This window comes from Neopsephotus bourkii, unplaced genomic scaffold (assembly GCF_033783945.1).
Source record: "Neopsephotus bourkii isolate Nb327-2 ecotype Australia unplaced genomic scaffold, CSIRO-AGI_Nbou_v1 NB_614, whole genome shotgun sequence".
NCBI lineage: Eukaryota > Metazoa > Chordata > Aves > Psittaciformes > Psittacidae > Neopsephotus > Neopsephotus bourkii.
The window spans coordinates 277,065-294,288 of NW_026901114.1; the positions used below are offsets into that span (position 1 = coordinate 277,065).

General features: G+C 65.1%; 2 protein-coding genes across 2 annotated transcripts; one reads left to right on the forward strand and one right to left on the reverse strand.

Annotated features, from left to right (window-relative positions):
• The first annotated feature begins 54 nt into the window (after positions 1-54).
• SMPD1 (sphingomyelin phosphodiesterase 1) lies at positions 55-6,007 on the forward strand. Its single transcript, XM_061351888.1, has 6 exons — positions 55-304; positions 2,129-2,892; positions 4,063-4,234; positions 4,318-4,394; positions 4,472-4,617; positions 5,072-6,007. The coding sequence occupies exons 1-6, from the start codon at positions 104-106 to the stop codon at positions 5,479-5,481; spliced, it is 1,770 nt and encodes a 589-aa protein (XP_061207872.1). The 5' UTR covers positions 55-103; the 3' UTR covers positions 5,482-6,007.
• A 2,979-nt stretch (positions 6,008-8,986) lies between these two features.
• Positions 8,987-16,868, reverse strand: TRIM3 (tripartite motif containing 3). The gene is made up of 10 exons (XM_061351886.1): positions 16,627-16,868; positions 16,092-16,243; positions 15,443-15,623; positions 14,177-14,903; positions 12,784-12,887; positions 12,542-12,709; positions 12,282-12,450; positions 11,336-11,406; positions 10,535-10,675; positions 8,987-9,670 (listed from the first exon to the last, which is right to left on the reverse strand). The coding sequence occupies exons 1-10, from the start codon at positions 16,738-16,740 to the stop codon at positions 9,518-9,520; spliced, it is 1,980 nt and encodes a 659-aa protein (XP_061207870.1). The 5' UTR covers positions 16,741-16,868; the 3' UTR covers positions 8,987-9,517.
• Positions 16,869-17,224: the final 356 nt, after the last annotated feature.

The window sequence follows — 17,224 nt, forward strand, 5'->3', positions numbered from 1 at the left end:
TAGCTCCCGCCACGCCCCCGAGTCTCCGCCCTCTGTCAGCGGAAGCCCCGCCCCCTATCACCGGAGCACCCACCCCCCCCCCCGGCGGCGGCGTCCCTGGGCCATGGCGGCCCCGGCGCGGCCCCGGCCGCGGTCCTGGTCTCTGGTCGCGGCCCTGGCGCTGGCGCTGGCGCTGTTGGCGCTGCCGCCAGTGTCGGCGGGGCCTCAGGACCCGCTGCTGGCAGTGGCGCCTCGCTGGGGCTGGCGGAACGTGTCGTGCCCCGTCTGCCGGGCGCTGTTCGGGGCGCTGGACGTGGCGCTGCAGGTGGGGGGGAACGGGGATGGGGACGGGGCGGGTCGAGAACGGGGACGAGAACAGAAACGGGAACGGGAACGGGGCAGGAGGACTGGAACCGGGACAGCGGGTCAAGGGCACCGGCACAAGGGGGACAGTTGTGGGACCACCGGGTCTGAGACTGGGCCAACAGGGGCGGCACCGGGACGGGGACACTGGGACCGGGCGCACCGGAATGGGGACAGGGACGGGGGCACCGGGTCTGGGGTCAGAGACAGGGACTGGGACGGGGGCACCGGAAGCGGGACGGGGACAGGGGCGGGGACGGGGCGGGAGGGGTGGGACGGGACCAAAATGGGGACAGGGACGGGCCGGGGGCAACAGGACGGGGGCAGCGGGACCGAGACGGGGACGGGGGAGGGGACAAGGATGGGAAGAGGACAGGGAGAGAGCGGGGCTCCGGGACCGGCAGGGGATGGGGACACGGACAAGGGCGGGGACAGACGGGACGGGATGGAGCGGGGCTGGAGCGGGAGCGGGAGGCGGAGCAGGGACGGGTGAGGACGAGCCGGGACCTCGTGACGGGGCCCAGACGCTGACTTGTGACAGGCACGGGACAGGGATGGGAACAGGGACTGGAACAGGGGCGGGATCAGGGACGGGACAGGGACAGAGGGGATGGGGACAGGGGCAGGGAGGGGGCACCGACAGCGGGGTCCCTGGTATAGGGACAGAGACAGGGACGGAGCAGAGGCACCAGGACCTGGACAGGGACAGTGGCACTGGGAGGGGGACAGGGACAGACAGTATGGGGAGGGGGTCAGGAGTCAGGACAGGGATGGAACACATCATGGATTGTGACAGGCACAGGACCGGGATGGGCATGGGAATGGAATGGGGATGGGGACGGGGATGGCTCCACACAGAGAGACAGTGCCAGGTCAGGCACAGGCTCCTTCCCTGGAACAGGAACTGGGGACAGAGGGACTGGGGTCCCCCAGCACTGGGATTCCAAGCCAAGGGGCTCATGGTGGCCACTGCTGCATTGGGGGTGATGGCATCCATTGAGTGGTGACATCCATTGGGTGATGGCATCCATTGGGTGATGGCATCCATTGGGTGATGACATCCCCTGGGTGATGACATCCCCTGGGTGGTGGCATCCATTGAGTGGTGACATCCATTGGGTGATGACATCCATTGGGTGATGACATCCCCTGGGTGATGACATCCATTGGGTGATGGCATCCATTGGGTGATGGCATCCCCTGGGTGATGGCATCCCCTGGGTGATGGCATCCATTGGGTGATGGCATCCCCTGGGTGATGGCATCCCCTGGGTGATGGCATCCATTGGGTGATGGCATCCCCTGGGTGATGGCATCCCCTGGGTGATGGCATCCATTGGGTGATGGCATCCCCTGGGTGATGGCATCCCCTGGGTGATGGCATCCATTGGGTGATGGCATCCCCTGGGTGATGGCATCCCCTGGGTGATGGCATCCATTGGGTGATGGCATCCCCTGGGTGATGGCATCCCCTGGGTGATGGCATCCATTGGGTGATGGCATCCCCTGGGTGATGGCATCCCCTGGGTGATGGCATCCATTGGGTGATGGCATCCCCTGGGTGATGGCATCCCCTGGGTGATGGCATCCATTGGGTGATGGCATCCCCTGGGTGATGGCATCCCCTGGGTGATGGCATCCATTGGGTGATGGCATCCCCTGGGTGATGGCATCCCCTGGGTGATGGCATCCATTGGGTGATGGCATCCCCTGGGTGATGGCATCCCCTGGGTGATGGCATCCCCTGGGTGATGGCAGTCTGGTGACGGGTCCCGTGTCCCCGCAGCTGGAGCCCACGGTGTCGCGCGTGGGGCACGTGGCGTCGCGGCTGTGCCAGGACCTGCGCCTGGCCCGAGCGGAGGTTTGCCGCGAGGCCGTGCAGCTCTTCCAGCGGGACGTGGTGTCTGCCTGGGCGCGCTCGGTGCTGCGGCCGGCCGAGGCCTGCGGGCTGCTGCTGGGGCCCCGCTGCGGCCACTGGGACATCCTGGGCGACTGGAACGTGTCCCTGCCGGACACCCCGAAGCCGCCGGTGCGGCCGCCGGAGCCGCCGGCGCCGGGCGCTCCCAGTGCGCGCATCCTGTTCCTCACGGACCTGCACTGGGACCGGCTCTACGCGCCCGGCAGCGCCGCCGCCTGCCCCGACCCGCTCTGCTGCCGCGGGGCCGCGCGTCCCGGGGCCCCCGGCGCCGGCTTCTGGGGGGAGTACGGGAAGTGCGACCTTCCTCTGCGCACCATCGAGCTGCTGCTGGAGCAGCTCCCCGCCGCCGCGCCCGTGGCCGCCGTGTACTGGACCGGGGACATCCCGGCGCACGACGTGTGGCAGCAGAGCCGGCGGGACCAGCTGCGCGCCCTCAGCACCGTCACCGCGGCGCTGCGGCGGCGCCTCGGCACCGTGCCCGTGTTCCCGGCCGTGGGCAACCACGAGGCCACGCCGGTGAACGCCTTTCCCCCCCCGTACGTCCGGGGCAACCAGTCGGCAGCGTGGCTCTACGATGCCATGGCCCGGGAATGGCAGCAGTGGCTGAGCCCTGAGGCGCTGCAGACCCTGCGGTGGGACACGGGACGGGATGGGATGGGGATGGGGATGGGATGGGGATGGGGATGGGGATGGGGAAGGGGATGGGATGGGGATGGGGATGGGGAGGGGATGGGGATGGGGATGGGGATGGGATGGGGATGGGGGATGGGGATGGGCAGATGGGGATGGAGATGGGGAGGTGGAGATGGAGATGGGGGTATGGGGATGGGGGATGGGGATGGGGATGGGGATGGGGATGGGGATGGGGATGGGGATGGGATGGGGATGGGATGGGGATGGGAAGGGGATGGGGATGGGGGGGTAGATGGGGATGGGGATGGGGATGGGGATGGGGATGGGGATGGGGATGGGGATGGGGATGGGGATGGGGATGGGATGGGGATGGGGATGGATGGGGATGGGGATGGGGGTGGGATGGGGATGGGGATGGGGGGATGGGGATGGGGATGGGGATGGGGGATGAGATGGGGATGGGGATGGGGAAGGGGAAGGGGATGGGGATGGGGATGGGATGGGGATGGGGATGGGGATGGGGATGGGAAGGGGATGGGGATGGGGATGGGGATGGAGAGGGATGGGGATGGGGATGGGGATGGGGAAGGGGATGGGGATGGGGATGGGGATGGGGATGGGGATGGGGATGGGATGGGGATGGGGATGGGGATGGGGATGGGGATGGGGAGGGGATGGGGATGGGATGGGATGGGGATGGGATGGGGATGGGGATGGGGATGGGGATGGGGATGGGATGGGGATGGGGATGGGGATGGGGATGGGGAAGGGGATGGGATGGGGATGGGGATGGGGATGGGGAAGGGGATGGGGATGGGATGGGGGGGTGAGATGGGGGCACAACAGGGGACCTGGGCTGGGGGATTCCAGGCGGGGAAGGACTGGGGGACATGGGGCTGGGGGAGTTCAGTCTGGGCATGCAGGGGTGAGTCCTGACCTTAGGAGGGGTGAGGGACCTGGGCTGGGGGAGATGTGGAGTTCAGTGGGGAGGCTCTGGGGTGGGAGGGCGCAGAGCAGTTTCTGTGCTAAGGGGGTCCCAGGCTAACGGTGTTTTGGGGGGCTCAGGCTGGGCACAGAGGGGTCACTGTGGGGCAGGGGGGTCTCTGTGAATCAGGGGCATTACTGTGGGGCAGGGGGGGCCCCCGCTCATGCCCCGCTGTCCCCCCCAGGGCCGGGGGGTTCTACACGGCCCAGGTCTGGCCGGGGCTGCGCCTGGTGTCCCTCAACATGAACTTCTGCTCCCAGGCCAACTTCTGGCTCCTCATCAATGCCACCGACCCCGCAGGGCAGCTCCAGTGGCTCGTGGGGGTCCTGGCAGCCGCTGAGCGCGCAGGGGACAAGGTTGGGATGGGGATGGGCCCTGGGGGGGGGTCCTTGCCCCCAGCGGATCCCAGCACCCCCCGGCTCCCCTCTCCTTGCTGTAGGTGCACATCATTGGGCACATCCCCCCGGGCCATTGCCTGCGGAGCTGGAGCTGGAACTACTACCGCATCGTCAGCAGGTGCCGGCAGTCAGAGGGGGCTGTGCCGGGGCCAGGCCCTGCTGTGGGGTCCCTGTGTCACCCGTGTCCCGGTGCAGGTTCGAGGGCACCATCGCGGGGCAGTTCTTCGGCCACACACACGTGGATGAGTTCGAGATGTTCTACGACGAGGAGACGCTGAGCCGGCCCGTGTCCATCGCCTTCATAGCCCCGAGTGTCACCACCTACATCAACCTCAACCCCGGTGTGTGCCGAACCCTCAACGCGCCCCCGTGGTGCCGCCGCGTGGTCGTGGCCGTGCCTTGACATTGACTGTGACCTTGACTGTTGGCCATGATCATTACCTTGATTATAGCCATGGCCTTGACCACGACCATTGGCCGTGACCATTGCCGTTACCTTTACTATGACCGTTACCTTGATTATAGCCATGGCCTTGACCACGACCACTGGCCATGACCATTGCCGTTACCTTTACTATGACCATTACCTTGACAATGTCCATTACCTTGACCATCACACCCATTGGTCATGACCTTGAGCATGATCCTTACCTTGACCGTGCCCACTACATTTGACCCTGACCGTGCCAATGCCCATGTCTATGCCCACAGGCTACCGCGTGTACGTGGTGGAACCTTGACCGTGCCCACTACATTTGACCCTGACCGTGCCAATGCCCATGTCTGTGCCCACAGGCTACCGCGTGTACGTGGTGGATGGCGCCTACCCCGGCAGCTCCCACGCGGTACTGGACCACGAGACCTTCATCCTGAACCTGACGGAGGCCAATGCTCCGGGGGCCGTGCCGCGCTGGCAGCGCCTGTACCGTGCGCGTGAGACCTACGGGCTGCCCAGTGCCTTCCCGGCCGACTGGGACCGGCTGCTCCGGCGCTTCCAGGATGACGAGCGGCTCTTCCAGCGCTTCTGGTTCCTGCTGCACAAGGGCCACCCCCCGCGGGCGCCGTGTGGGGCCGGTTGCAAGGCTGCGCTGCTCTGCGCCCTGCGCTCCGGCCGCTCGGATGATCCCGGCCTCTGCCGGCCCCTGCGCCCCACACTGCCCTTCGCACGCATCCAGCAGCTCTGGCGGCAGCGGCGGCTCTGCTGAGCACCACGATGTGGCACACAGGACATGGGGCTCTGCTGAGTGCTGAGATGCGGGGTGTGGGGTGTGGGGTGCGGGCCATGGGATACAGGACACAGGACATGGGGCTCTGCTGAGTGCTGAGACGTGGGCTGTGGGGTGCGGGCCATGGGATACAGGACACAGGACAGGGGGCTCTGCTGAGTGCTGAGATGCGGGGTGTGGGGTGCGGGCCATGGGATACAGGACACAGGACATGGGGCTCTGCTGAGTGCTGAGACGTGGGGTGTGGGGTGCGGGCCATGGGATACAGGACACAGGACATGGGGCTCTGCTGAGTGCTGAGACGTGGGGTGTGGGGTGCAGGCCATGGGATACAGGACACAGGACATGGGGCTCTGCTGAGTAACGGTGTTCAGCCATGGGATGCAGGATGTGGGATGCAAGACACGGGGCGTGGGGCTCTTTTGAGTGCTGGGACTGGGTACCAGGGCGGCGACATGGGACACCCCATTGCCATGTGCCATCAATAAAGGTGTGACAGACCCAGCACCTCCTCATCAGCATCAACCTCATCCCCATCTTCATCCTCCTCCTTGTCATCATCCATCTCATTCTCTGCATCCCACATCCATCCTCAAGTTCATCCTCATTGTCCTCATCCCCATCTGGCCGCAGTCCCTCCTGTCCCCCTCCCAGTGACACTGGTACCAGTACCAGTACGGTGCAGGAGTGACACCAGTACGGGCACAGGGAGGGATTGTTCCACCCAGCACAGCGCAGGATGGAGCAGGATGGGACAGCGCAGACCACAGTGCAGCGAGGCAGCAGAGCGTGGTGGGGCACAGGCCAGCACAGCCGGGGTGTGGAGCAGCAGTGCAGCATGGCATGGGACAGGATGGCCCAGCATACTAGAGCATGCATGGTGTGTGTGGCACAGGGAGGCAGGGAGTGCACTGGGACAGGATGGCCCAGCATACTAGAGCATGCATGGTGTGTGTGGCACAGGGAGGCAGGGAGTGCACCAGCATGGCATGGGACAGGATGGCCCAGCATACTAGAGCATGCATGGTGTGTGTGGCACAGGGAGGCAGGGAGTGCACTGGAGCAGTGCAGCATGGCATGGGACAGGATGGCCCAGCATACTAGAGCATGCATGGTGTGTGTGGCACAGGGCGGCAGGGAGTGCACCAGCATGGCATGGGACAGGATGGCCCAGCATACTAGAGCATGCGTGGTGTGTGTGGCACAGGGCGGCAGGGAGTGCACTGGAGCAGTGCAGTGCGGCACAGCCCCACATGGCACTGACAGGTCTGGTGTGACACGGATGGGACAGAGCAGCATGGGGGATTGTGGCAGGGCACAGATGGGACAGACGGGACAGCACAGCACAGCACCAGGGCACAGCACAGCACCAGGGCACAGCACCAGGGCACAGCACAGCACCAGGGCACAGCACCAGGGCACAGCACCAGGGCACAGCACCAGGGCACAGCACCAGGGCACAGCACCAGAGCACAGCACCAGGGCACAGCACCAGGGTACAGCACCAGAGCACAGCACCAGGGCACAGCACCAGGGCACAGCACCAGGGCACAGCACAGCACAGGTAGCAGCAGCACAGGGCAGCCCAGCCGCACAGCCCAGTACAGCCCGCACAGCCCGGTACAGTCCGGTACAGCCCCTCACAGCCCGGTACAGCCCCGCACAGCCCGGTACAGCCCGGTACAGCCCCTCACAGCCCGGTACAGCCCCGCACAGCCCGGTACAGCCCCGCACAGCCCGGTACAGCCCCGCACAGCCCGGTACAGCCCGGTACAGCCCCGCACAGCCCGGTACAGCCCGGTACAGCCCGGTACAGCCCCGCACAGCCGCTCACAGCCCGGTACAGCCCGCACAGCCGCTCACAGCCCGGTACAGCCCGCACAGCCCGGTACAGCCCCGCACAGCCCGGTACAGCCCGGTACAGCCCCGCACAGCCGCTCACAGCCCGGTACAGCCCCGTACAGCCCCGCACAGCCCGGTACAGCCCCGCACAGCCCCGCACAGCCCCGCACAGCCCGGTGCAGCCCCGCACAGCCCCGCACAGCCCCGCACAGCCCGGTGCAGCCCCGCAGAGCCCCGCACAGCCGCTCACAGCCGCTCAGAGCCCAGCCGGACGCAGCAGAGCCCGGCACAGCCCGGCTGGGGTCGCTGTGTGCGGGACCGGGCTCCCCCGCGGTGCTGCCGTTGCCGCCCCGGTGTCCGGTTGTCGCTCAGCAGCGCTCACCCCGCCCGCGCTGTGCGGTGGCTCCAGCTCTGCAGCGGGAGCGGCACCAGGAGCCAGAGCGGCCGGGACCTGACAGGGACAGGGATAGGGACGGGGACAGGGACGGGGACGGGGATAGGGGCAGGGACACGGACGGGGACAGGGGCAGGGGCAGGGACCGAGACCGGACCCAACCCAGCCAAAGGCCGCTGTGCTCCGCAGCCCGTCCCTGGGGCAGAACCTGGGTTCACCGGAGGGGCCGGGCAGGGCCAGGGCCCCCCAGGGGTTTGGGGCTGTGCATTGGGCACCGCGGCAGGAGTGGGTCCATCCCCAGAGTTCCAGGGGCTCCATGCACTGGTCCCAGACCCACGTCACTGAGGTCATATTGTGACCTCCATCATCTCCATCATCCTCATCATCTCCGTTGTCTCCATCATCATCCTCATCATCACCACCATCTCCATCATCTCCATCATCCTCATCATCTCCGTTGTCTCCATCACCTCCATCCTCATCATCCCCGTTGTCTCCATCATCATCCTCATCATCTCCATCATCTCCATCATCTCCATCATCTCCATCATCCTCATCGTCTCCGTTGTCTCCATCGCCTCCATCCTCATCATCCCCGTTGTCTCCATCATCATCCTCATCATCGCCACCATCTCCATCCTCTTCGTCATCGCCGCCGTCTGCAGTCACTGCTCCATTCACTGAACTGCTCGTCCTAGTCCACACGTGTGGGGACGCACAGCACAGACCAGCCCAGTGCAGCAGCCCAGTGCAGCCCAGTACAGCCCAGTGCAGCAGCCCAGTACAGCCCAGTACAGCCCAGTGCAGCCCAGTGCAGCCCAGTACAGCCCAGTGCAGCCCAGTACAGCCCAGTGCAGCCCAGTACAGACCTCTGCAGGCCAGTACAGCCCAGTACAGACCTCTGCAGCCTAGTACAGCCCTGTGTAGCCTAGTACAGCCCTGTGTAGCCCAGTGCAGCCCTGTGCAGCCCAGTGTAGCTCAGCGCAGCCCAGTACAGCCCTGTGCAGCGCAGTACATCCCTATGCAGCCTAGTACAGCCCAATACAGCCTCGTGCAGCCCAGTACAGCCCTGTGTAGCCCAGTGCAGCCCAATACAGCCACGTGCAGCCCAGTGCAGCCTGGGAGTCCTTATGTGGTCACCCCAGTACAGGACCCCCACCCCTGGCTTCACCCCAGTGATGCCCAGTGAAGGTGGAGACCCCCCCTAGCCCCACATCCCCCCCGCCATGGGGCTGGCACTGCTGGGGGTACTTCCAGAATACTTTATTTTGTACATAGAGTTTGTCAGCGTGCGGCTGCCCCACAGAGCCCCATAGAGACCCACAGAGCCCCATGGAGACCCACAGAGCCCCATAGAGACCCACAGAGCCCCACCAAGCCCCATAGAGATCCACCGACCCCATAGAGCCCCACATGGACCCACCAGGCCCCACTCGGCCCCACAGGGCTTCACCAAGCCCCACCAGGACCCACAGAACCCCACCGTGGGGCAGCAGGCACGTGTGGTCGCCCCACATGTGGGGCTCAAGCCACGGGGGGCAGCTCCCATGGGGCAACCCACGGCCGCCCCTTAGCCCCCAGCAGCGGCTCCCTCAGCCCCCCCCAGGTCCCCCAGTTGTGGGGCTGTGGCCCTGCCATGGGGCAGGAGGAGGGGCACGACCGTGGACCCCAGATAAAGTGCACGTGAAGGCCGGGGCGGCATCTGTGGGGCAGCCCCAGCCCGTGCCATGGGGCGGCCCCAGCCCGTGCCATGGGGCGGCCCCAGCCTGTGCCGCGGTGCTACTGCAGGTAGCGATAGGCCTTGAAGCAATGGTTGCCCGAGTCTGCCACCACGACGTGGCCATCGGAGGTGAGGGCCAGGCCCTGCGGCCCGTACAGAGGATCCGCGGCTGTGTTGATGTAGGACAGGAAGGAGCCCGAGGAGTCAAACACCTGCAGGGACAGGGACAGGCCCCAGTGCCCCCCAGTGTCCCCAGAGCCCAGGCAAACCCTAGCTCCATGGGCACCCCTGCCAGGGCGTCCTGGACCGAGTCCCTGCTGCCGTGAGCCCACTCTGGGGCCACAAACCCCATCCCTGGATGGGCTGAAGGATGGGGTGAGGACAGGGATGAGGCTGGGATGGGGGTGATGGGATGAGGCTGGGATGGTATTGATGGGATGAGGACAGGGATGAAGCTGGGATGGGGGTGATGGGATGAGGACAGGGATGAGGCTGGGATGGGGGTGATGGGATGAGGACAGGGATGAGGCTGGGATGGGATGAGGACAGGGATGGTATTGATGGGATGAGGACAGGGATGAGGCTGGGATGGGGGTGATGGGATGAAGACAGGGATGAGGCTGGGATGGGGGTGATGGGATGAGGACAGGGATGAGGCTGGGAGGGGGGTGATGGGATGAAACAAACAAAAACAAACAAAAGACAGGGATGAGGCTGGGATGGGGGTGATGGGATGAAGACAGGGATGAGGCTGGGATGAGGGTGATGGGATGAGGACAGGGATGAGGCTGGGATGGGGGTGATGGGATGAGGACAGGGATGAGGACAGGGATGGTATTGATGGGATGAGAACAGGGATGAAGCTGGGATGGGGGTGATGGGATGAGGACAGGAATGGGGGTGATAGGATGAGGACAGGGATGGTATTGACGGGATGAGGATAGGGATGAGGCTGGGATGGGGGTGATGGGATGAGGACAGGGATGAAACTGGGATGAGGGTGATGGGATGAGGACAGGGATGAGGCTGGGATGAGCACAGGGATGCAGGTGAGTGCGGGGCCAGAGGGTCAGTACCTGGATGCGGCTGTTGCCCCAGTCGGCCACGATGATGTTGCCGTTGGCATCCACGGCCACCCCGGTGGGGGCGTTGAACTGGCCATTGCCCTCCCCGTGAGAGCCAAACTTGAACAGGAACTCGCCATCTGCGCTGTAAACCTGGAGGGGGGTCACTGCCCGGCACCAGCACCAGCACCGCACATGGGACACGGGACACGGCACCAGCACCGCACATGGGACACGGGACACGGCACCAGCACCGCACATGGGACACGGGACACGGCACTGGCACCGGCACACAGGACACAGGACACGGCACTGGCACCGGCACATGGGACATGGGACACGGCACTGGCACCGGCACATGGGACATGGGACACGGCACTGGCAGCGGCACACGGGACATGGGACACGGCACTGGCACCGGCACATGGGACATGGGACACGGCACTGGCACCGGCACACGGGACATGGGATGCAGGATGTGCGACACAGGGCACAGCACATGGGACATGGGGACATGGTACGTGGCACATGGTACATGGCACGCCGTGCCGAGAACACATCACACGTGATGTGGCACATGGGACACGGGATGCAGAACATGGCATGCATCACATGGCGTGCAAGACACGGGACACAGGACACGGCACACAGGACACAGGACATGGTGCACGGCACACAGGACACGGCACACAGGACACGGCACACAGGACACGGCACGCAGGACATGGCACACAGGACACGGCACACAGGACACAGGACATGGCACACGGCACACAGGACATGGCACATGGCATACCGGACACCATTCCTCACCTTCACAGAGTGGTTGTGGAAGTCGGTCACCACGATCTCATTCTTGTTGTTGACGGCCACAAAGTGGGGCCCTGGGGGGGCAGGGACAGTGAATGAGTCCCATGGGCAGCCAAGGGTGGTTGTGGGGGACACAGCAAGACCCAGAGACCCAACAGAGCCCAGACCTGAGCCCGGGGCTCGAAACAGCCCAAACCCAGAGGCACGAACAGACCCTAAACCATGAACCCAAATCCCAGCCCAGAATCTGACTCTGAGCCTGAGCCCTGAACCGCAGCTGGAACCCAGCCCAGAACCACCAAGAGCCTGAGCCCAGAAACTGAATCCAGAGCTCACAACTTGAGCTTGGACCCTGAGCCCAGCTGCAGCCCCTGCCCCTGCCCCGCTGCTGTCCAGGGCTGCCCAGAGCACGCACTGAGGAGCACATGGTGAGGGGCACAAAGTGATGGGCACGTGGTGATGGGCAGGTGGGGACGGGCACGTGGGGATGGGCACATGGGGACGGGCACGTGGGGATGGGCACGTGGTGATGGGCAGGTGGGGATGGATACATGGGGATGGACACATGGGGAAAGACACGTGGGGATGGGCACATGGTGATGGGCACATGGGGATGGGCACGTGGGGATGGACACGCATTGAGGAGCACGTGGTGACGGGCACATGGGGATGGACATGCATTGAAGAGCACGTGGGGATGGGCACGTGGTGATGGGCACGTGGGGATGGGCACGTGGTGATGGGCACGTGGTGATGGGCACATGGGGATGGGCACATGGGGACAGGCAGGTGGTGATGGGCACATGAGGATGGGCATGTGGTGATGGGCACGTGGGGATGGACACATGGGGATGGACACGTGGTGATGGACACATGGTGGTGGACATGTGGGGATGGGCACGCATTGAGGAGCACGTGGTGAGGAGCACAGCAGGGCTGTGGCTCGTACCTGCGAACTGCCGCTCGGCTGTGCCACGGCTGCCGAACTTGGTGACCAGTTTGCCGTTGGACTGGAAGATGAAGACGCAGCAGGCCTTGTTGTCCACCACGATGATGTGCCCGTTGCGATCCACCGCAACGCCCTTGGGGCCCATCAGCCGCCCGGCACCCAGCTTGGTCTGGGACGGGAACAGGGCCAGGGGTCAGGGTTGGTGCAGAGCCCTGTCCCCCTGCTGTGTCCCTCCCGCTGCTGTCCCCCCCTCACCTCACCTTGAACTTGCCCTCGGGGGAGAAGATGCTGACCCAGCGGTTGTCGTAGTCGGCGATGATGATGTCCCCGTTCATGTCGACGGTGACACCGGTGGGGCGCTGGAGCTGACCGGGAGAGCGGCCCCGCACCCCGAAGCGCAGCCGGAACTGACCCTCGTTGGAAAACACCTTTTGGGGGTCCCCAGGGGAGGGTTAAGTGGGTCGGGGACACATGGAGGGGCCGGGGCTATAGGGGGACCCACCTGCACACACTGGTTATTGCTGTCGGCCACCACGATGCGGCCACTGGAGGAAGTGGAGATGCCCTGGAGGTTGGTAAACTCGCCCTTCTCCCGGCCTCGGCTTCCTGCGGGCGGGGGGAGGCAGGGGGTCAATGGGGGGCAGTGGGCATCAATAGGCTCAAGGGGGTTCAAGGAAGGTCAAGGGGAGTCAAGGGGTTGAGGGGTATCAATGGGGGGCAGTGGGCATCAATAGGTGTCAAGAAGGGTCAAGAGGAGTCAATAGAGATCAGGAAGGGTCAATGGGATCAACAGGGTTCAACGGGCATCAGTTGAGGTAAACGGAGGTCAAGGAAGGTTAATGGGAGTCAGTGGGGTCATGGGGCTTAATGGGAGGTCTATGGGAGATCAAGGGTGGCCAGGAGGGTTCAATGGGGCATCAATGGGGGACAACAGAGATCAAGAGAGGTCAGTGGGTATCAGTGGGCATCAATGGAAGTCAACAGAGGACAAGGAGGCTCAATGGGGGGTCAAGGGAGGTCAAGGAGGGTCAGTGGGGGTCAATGGAGGTCAAGGAGGGTCAGTGGGGGTCAATGGAGGTCAAGGAGGGTCAATGGACAGTCAATGGAGGTCAAGGAGGGTCAGTGGGGGTCAATGGAGGTCAAGGAGGGTCAGTGGGGGTCAGTGGAGGTCAAGGAGGGTCAATGGGAGGTCAATGGAGGTCAAGGAGGGTCAGTGGGGGTCAATGGAGGTCAAGGAGGGTCAGTGGAGTCAACAGAGATCAAGAGAGGTCGATGGGCATCAATAGGGGACAACAGGCATCAGTGGGTGTCAGTGGGGGTCAATGGCTATTAATAGCTGTCAATAGTTGTCAATGGGGGTCAATGGGAGGTCAATGGGGGTCAACGGGTGTCCGGGGGGGTCAAAGGCAGTCAACAGTGGTCAATGTCAGTCAATGGTGGTCAATGTCAGTCAACGGTGGTCAATGTGAGTCAATGGTGGTCAATGTCAGTCAATGGTGGTCAATGTGAGTCAATGGTGGTCAATGTCAGTCAATGGTGGTCAATGTCAGTCAATGGTGGTCAATGTGAGTCAATGGTGGTCAATGTCAGTCAATGGTGGTCAATGTGAGTCAATGGTGGTCAATGTGAGTCAACGGTGGTCAATGTGAGTCAATGGTGGTCAATGTGAGTCAACGGTGGTCAATGTGAGTCAATGGTGGTCAATGTGAGTCAACGGTGGTCAATGTGAGTCAATGGTGGTCAATGTGAGTCAATGGTGGTCAATGTCAGTCAATGGTGGTCAATGTGAGTCAATGGTGGTCAATGTGAGTCAACGGTGGTCAATGTGAGTCAATGGTGTTCAGCGGGTGCCAAGGTCAGCCACCGTCGGTCAATGGCGCTGCGCTGGCGCTCACCCACACGGAAGATGAGCTCGTCCTCGATGGGGTTCTCCTTCTTCTTGCCGGTGCTGTACATGCTGGAGGGCCTGCGCACGGCCTTCTGCCGGATGTGCCCCGCGCTGCTGGGAGACTTCACGCGGCGCTTGACGTCGTCGGGCGAGGGCGGCACGTCGGAGGCCTTGACGGCGCGGGCGCGGAAGGGGCTGCCGCGGATGGGCTGCCCGTAGAGCAGGATGGAGAGCAGGAAGTCGCCCTCGGCGCGCGGCGTGTACTGCAGCTCGTAGGTGCCGTTCTTGTTGTCCTGCACCTCGGCCTCGGCCGCGGCCCCGTCCGGCGCGGTCACCTGGAAGCGGAGCCGGGCGCTGCCGCTGCGCACCAGCTCGCCGTCCTTGTCCTTGGTGGTGACGCTGAGGGAGGCGGGCTGCCCCACCACGGCGTGCCGCAGCCCCTCGCCCGTGGCCACCGTGTGGTGCGCGGTGGCGCTGGTGGTGACCAGCGCACCCAGGTTGAGGATGGACTTGCGCAGCCCGTCCGTCTCCACCAGGTAGTCGAGCTGCGCGTTCTGCTGCGGGTGCTCGGGGAAGTCGCGCGCCGCCAGGTCCCGCAGCCGCTCGCTCATCTGCTTCTGCACCAGCAGCACCTCGGGGGCCGTGCCGTGGCGCAGCGCCTGCTCCGTGAACGCGCAGCTGCTCAGGATGCTCTCCTGGCCCTGGCGCAGCGCCTCCAGCTGCGCCTGCAGCACCTGCGGGCACCAGCGCGTCACCGTGGGGCAGGCGCATGGGGACGTGGGGACGTGGGGATATGGAGGCACGGTGAATGGGGCCACAGCAGTGCAGGGGTATGGTAACATGGGGGCTTGGCAGCACAGGGCCATGCAGCACAGGGGGACAGTCGTGCAGAGACATGGTATGGCAGCACAGCAACACGGGGGCATGTGGCACGGGGGCTTGGTGGCACAGGAACATGCAGCAGCACAGCACGGCACTGCAGGGACACGGGGGCTTGGCAACATGCAGGCTTGGCAGTGTGGGAGCACAGTGGCATGGAGACAGGCAGCACCCCAGTGCAGCACCCCCCATGCAGCTCCTCCGTGCCCCCACCACGTTGTTCAGCAGCAGCCCCTATGCAGCCCCCATGCAACCCCCATGCAGTGGGGGGCCATCCCCCCCCCGTGCCCGCACCCGGTGCTTGGCCCCGCACGCCGCCTGCAGGCAGGTTGCTCAGCAGCAGCCCCCATGCAGCCCCCATGCAGTGCGGGGCCATCACCCCCCGTGCCCGCACCCGGTGCTTGGCCCCGCAGGCCGCCTCCAGGTCTCGCAGGAGCAGCCCCCGCCGCTGCCGCAGCGCCGCCTCCAGCTCCTCGAAGGTGCCGCCGATCTCGGCCGCGGCCTCGTCCCGGCGCTGCAGCAGCTGCTGGCTGATGTCCGACACCAGCGCCGCGGCCGCCGCCAGCTGCGGGAGCCTGCGGGGACGGTGTCAGCCCGGGGGGGACAAACGCGCCAGGACCCCAAAGCCGCCGGGACCCCAAACCCACCGGGACCCCAGAGCCGCCGGGACCCCAAACACACCGGGACCCCCGACCCGCCGGGACCCCAAACCCACCGGGACCCCGAACACACTGGGACCCCCCGGGCGCCCCAAGCCTCCAAACCCACCAGCACCTCCAAGCGCCCAAGGCACCAAACCCCCGGATTTCCTGGACCCCCCAAACCCACCTGATCCCGGACACCTCAAACCTGCCAAGACCCCAAACCCACCGGCGCGCCCAACCCCTGGGCCCCCAAACCCACCGGGACCCCAAGCACACCAGCACCCACCAGCACCCACCGGGACCCCTAAGCCCCCGTACCTCCTGACCCCCAAACCCACCGGCACCCCAAGATCCCCCGCACCCCCCGGCCCGAGGTGTCCCCGGCCCCCCCGGCCGTGCCTGCTGCGGACGGCGTCGAGCTGTCTCTGCAGCGCCGCCTTGTGGTGCTCGACGGCGTCGCGCAGGGGCGCGGTGCCGTGCTCGCGGTGCTCGCCCTCGGTGCACTCGCGGCACACGGCGGTCTCGCACGGCTCACAATAGAACTCCATCACCTGCGGGGGCGGAGCGGCCGCTGACCCCCATGAGCCCCCCCCACATCCCCCTGGGCCCCGCCGGGTCCTCACAGACCCCCTGAGCCCGCTCAGGTCCCTGCAGGCCCCAGACCCCTTCAGCCCCCACAGCCCCGCACACACCCCACAGATCCCCTACAGCCCCCATGAGCCCCCCCAATCCCTCCAGCACCCCCAGAACCCCTCAGCCCCCCCCAGTCCCTGCAGACACTCCCCCCCCCCCCGGACTCTAGGGCCCCTTCTCCCCTCCTGGACCCCCAAAGCTCCCCCTTGAGCACCTACAGGCCCCCAGACCCCTCCAGTTGCCCCTGGACCCCCCAGATCCTTGCAGCCTCCCCCTGTCCCCCAGTGCCCCCCGGTGCGACCTCTCCGTGGTGGTTGGGGCAGCAGAGCGGCGGCGCGGGGGCAGTGCCCAGGGGCCCGGAGCCGGGGGCAGGGCCCGGGGCGGCGCTGTCGGGGTCCCGCTGCAGCACCTCCATCAGGTTGGTGATGAAGAAGTTGTTCTGCAGCGCGGGCACCCCTCGCTCCGGCAGGATCGAGGTCTGGCGGCACACGGGGCACGAGAGGGACAGGCTCTGAGCAGGGATGTAGTTCTGTAGGCACCTGCATGGACACACACACACACAGGGATGTAGTTCTGTAGGCACCTGCATGGATACACACACACACAGGGATGTAGTTCTGCAGGCACCTGCATGACACACACACACACACACACACACACACACACAGGGATGTAGTTCTGTAGGCACCTGCATGGACACACACACACACAGGGATGTAGTTCTGTAGGCACCTGCATGGACACACACACACACAGGGATGTAGTTCTGTAGGCACCTGCATGGACACACACACACACACACACACACACACACACACAGGGATGTAGTTCTGTAGGCACCTGCATGGACACACACACACACACACACACACACACACACACAGGGATGTAGTGGCAGG

Excerpts from the sequence above, each read along its gene's own strand:
- SMPD1 (XM_061351888.1), top strand. The coding sequence starts at position 104 with ATGGCGGCCCCGGCGCGGCCCCGGCCGCGGTCCTGGTCTCTGGTCGCG. Across the intron at positions 305-2,128 it reads CGCTGGACGTGGCGCTGCAG|CTGGAGCCCACGGTGTCGCG; the intron begins GTGGGGGGGAAC and ends GTGTCCCCGCAG. Across the intron at positions 4,395-4,471 it reads TACTACCGCATCGTCAGCAG|GTTCGAGGGCACCATCGCGG; the intron begins GTGCCGGCAGTC and ends GTCCCGGTGCAG.
- TRIM3 (XM_061351886.1), bottom strand. The coding sequence starts at position 16,740 with ATGGAGGTGCTGCAGCGGGACCCCGACAGCGCCGCCCCGGGCCCTGCC. Across the intron at positions 10,676-11,335 it reads TCCACAACCACTCTGTGAAG|GTTTACAGCGCAGATGGCGA; the intron begins GTGAGGAATGGT and ends ACCCCCCTCCAG. Across the intron at positions 9,671-10,534 it reads GGGGCAACAGCCGCATCCAG|GTGTTTGACTCCTCGGGCTC; the intron begins GTACTGACCCTC and ends CTGTCCCTGCAG.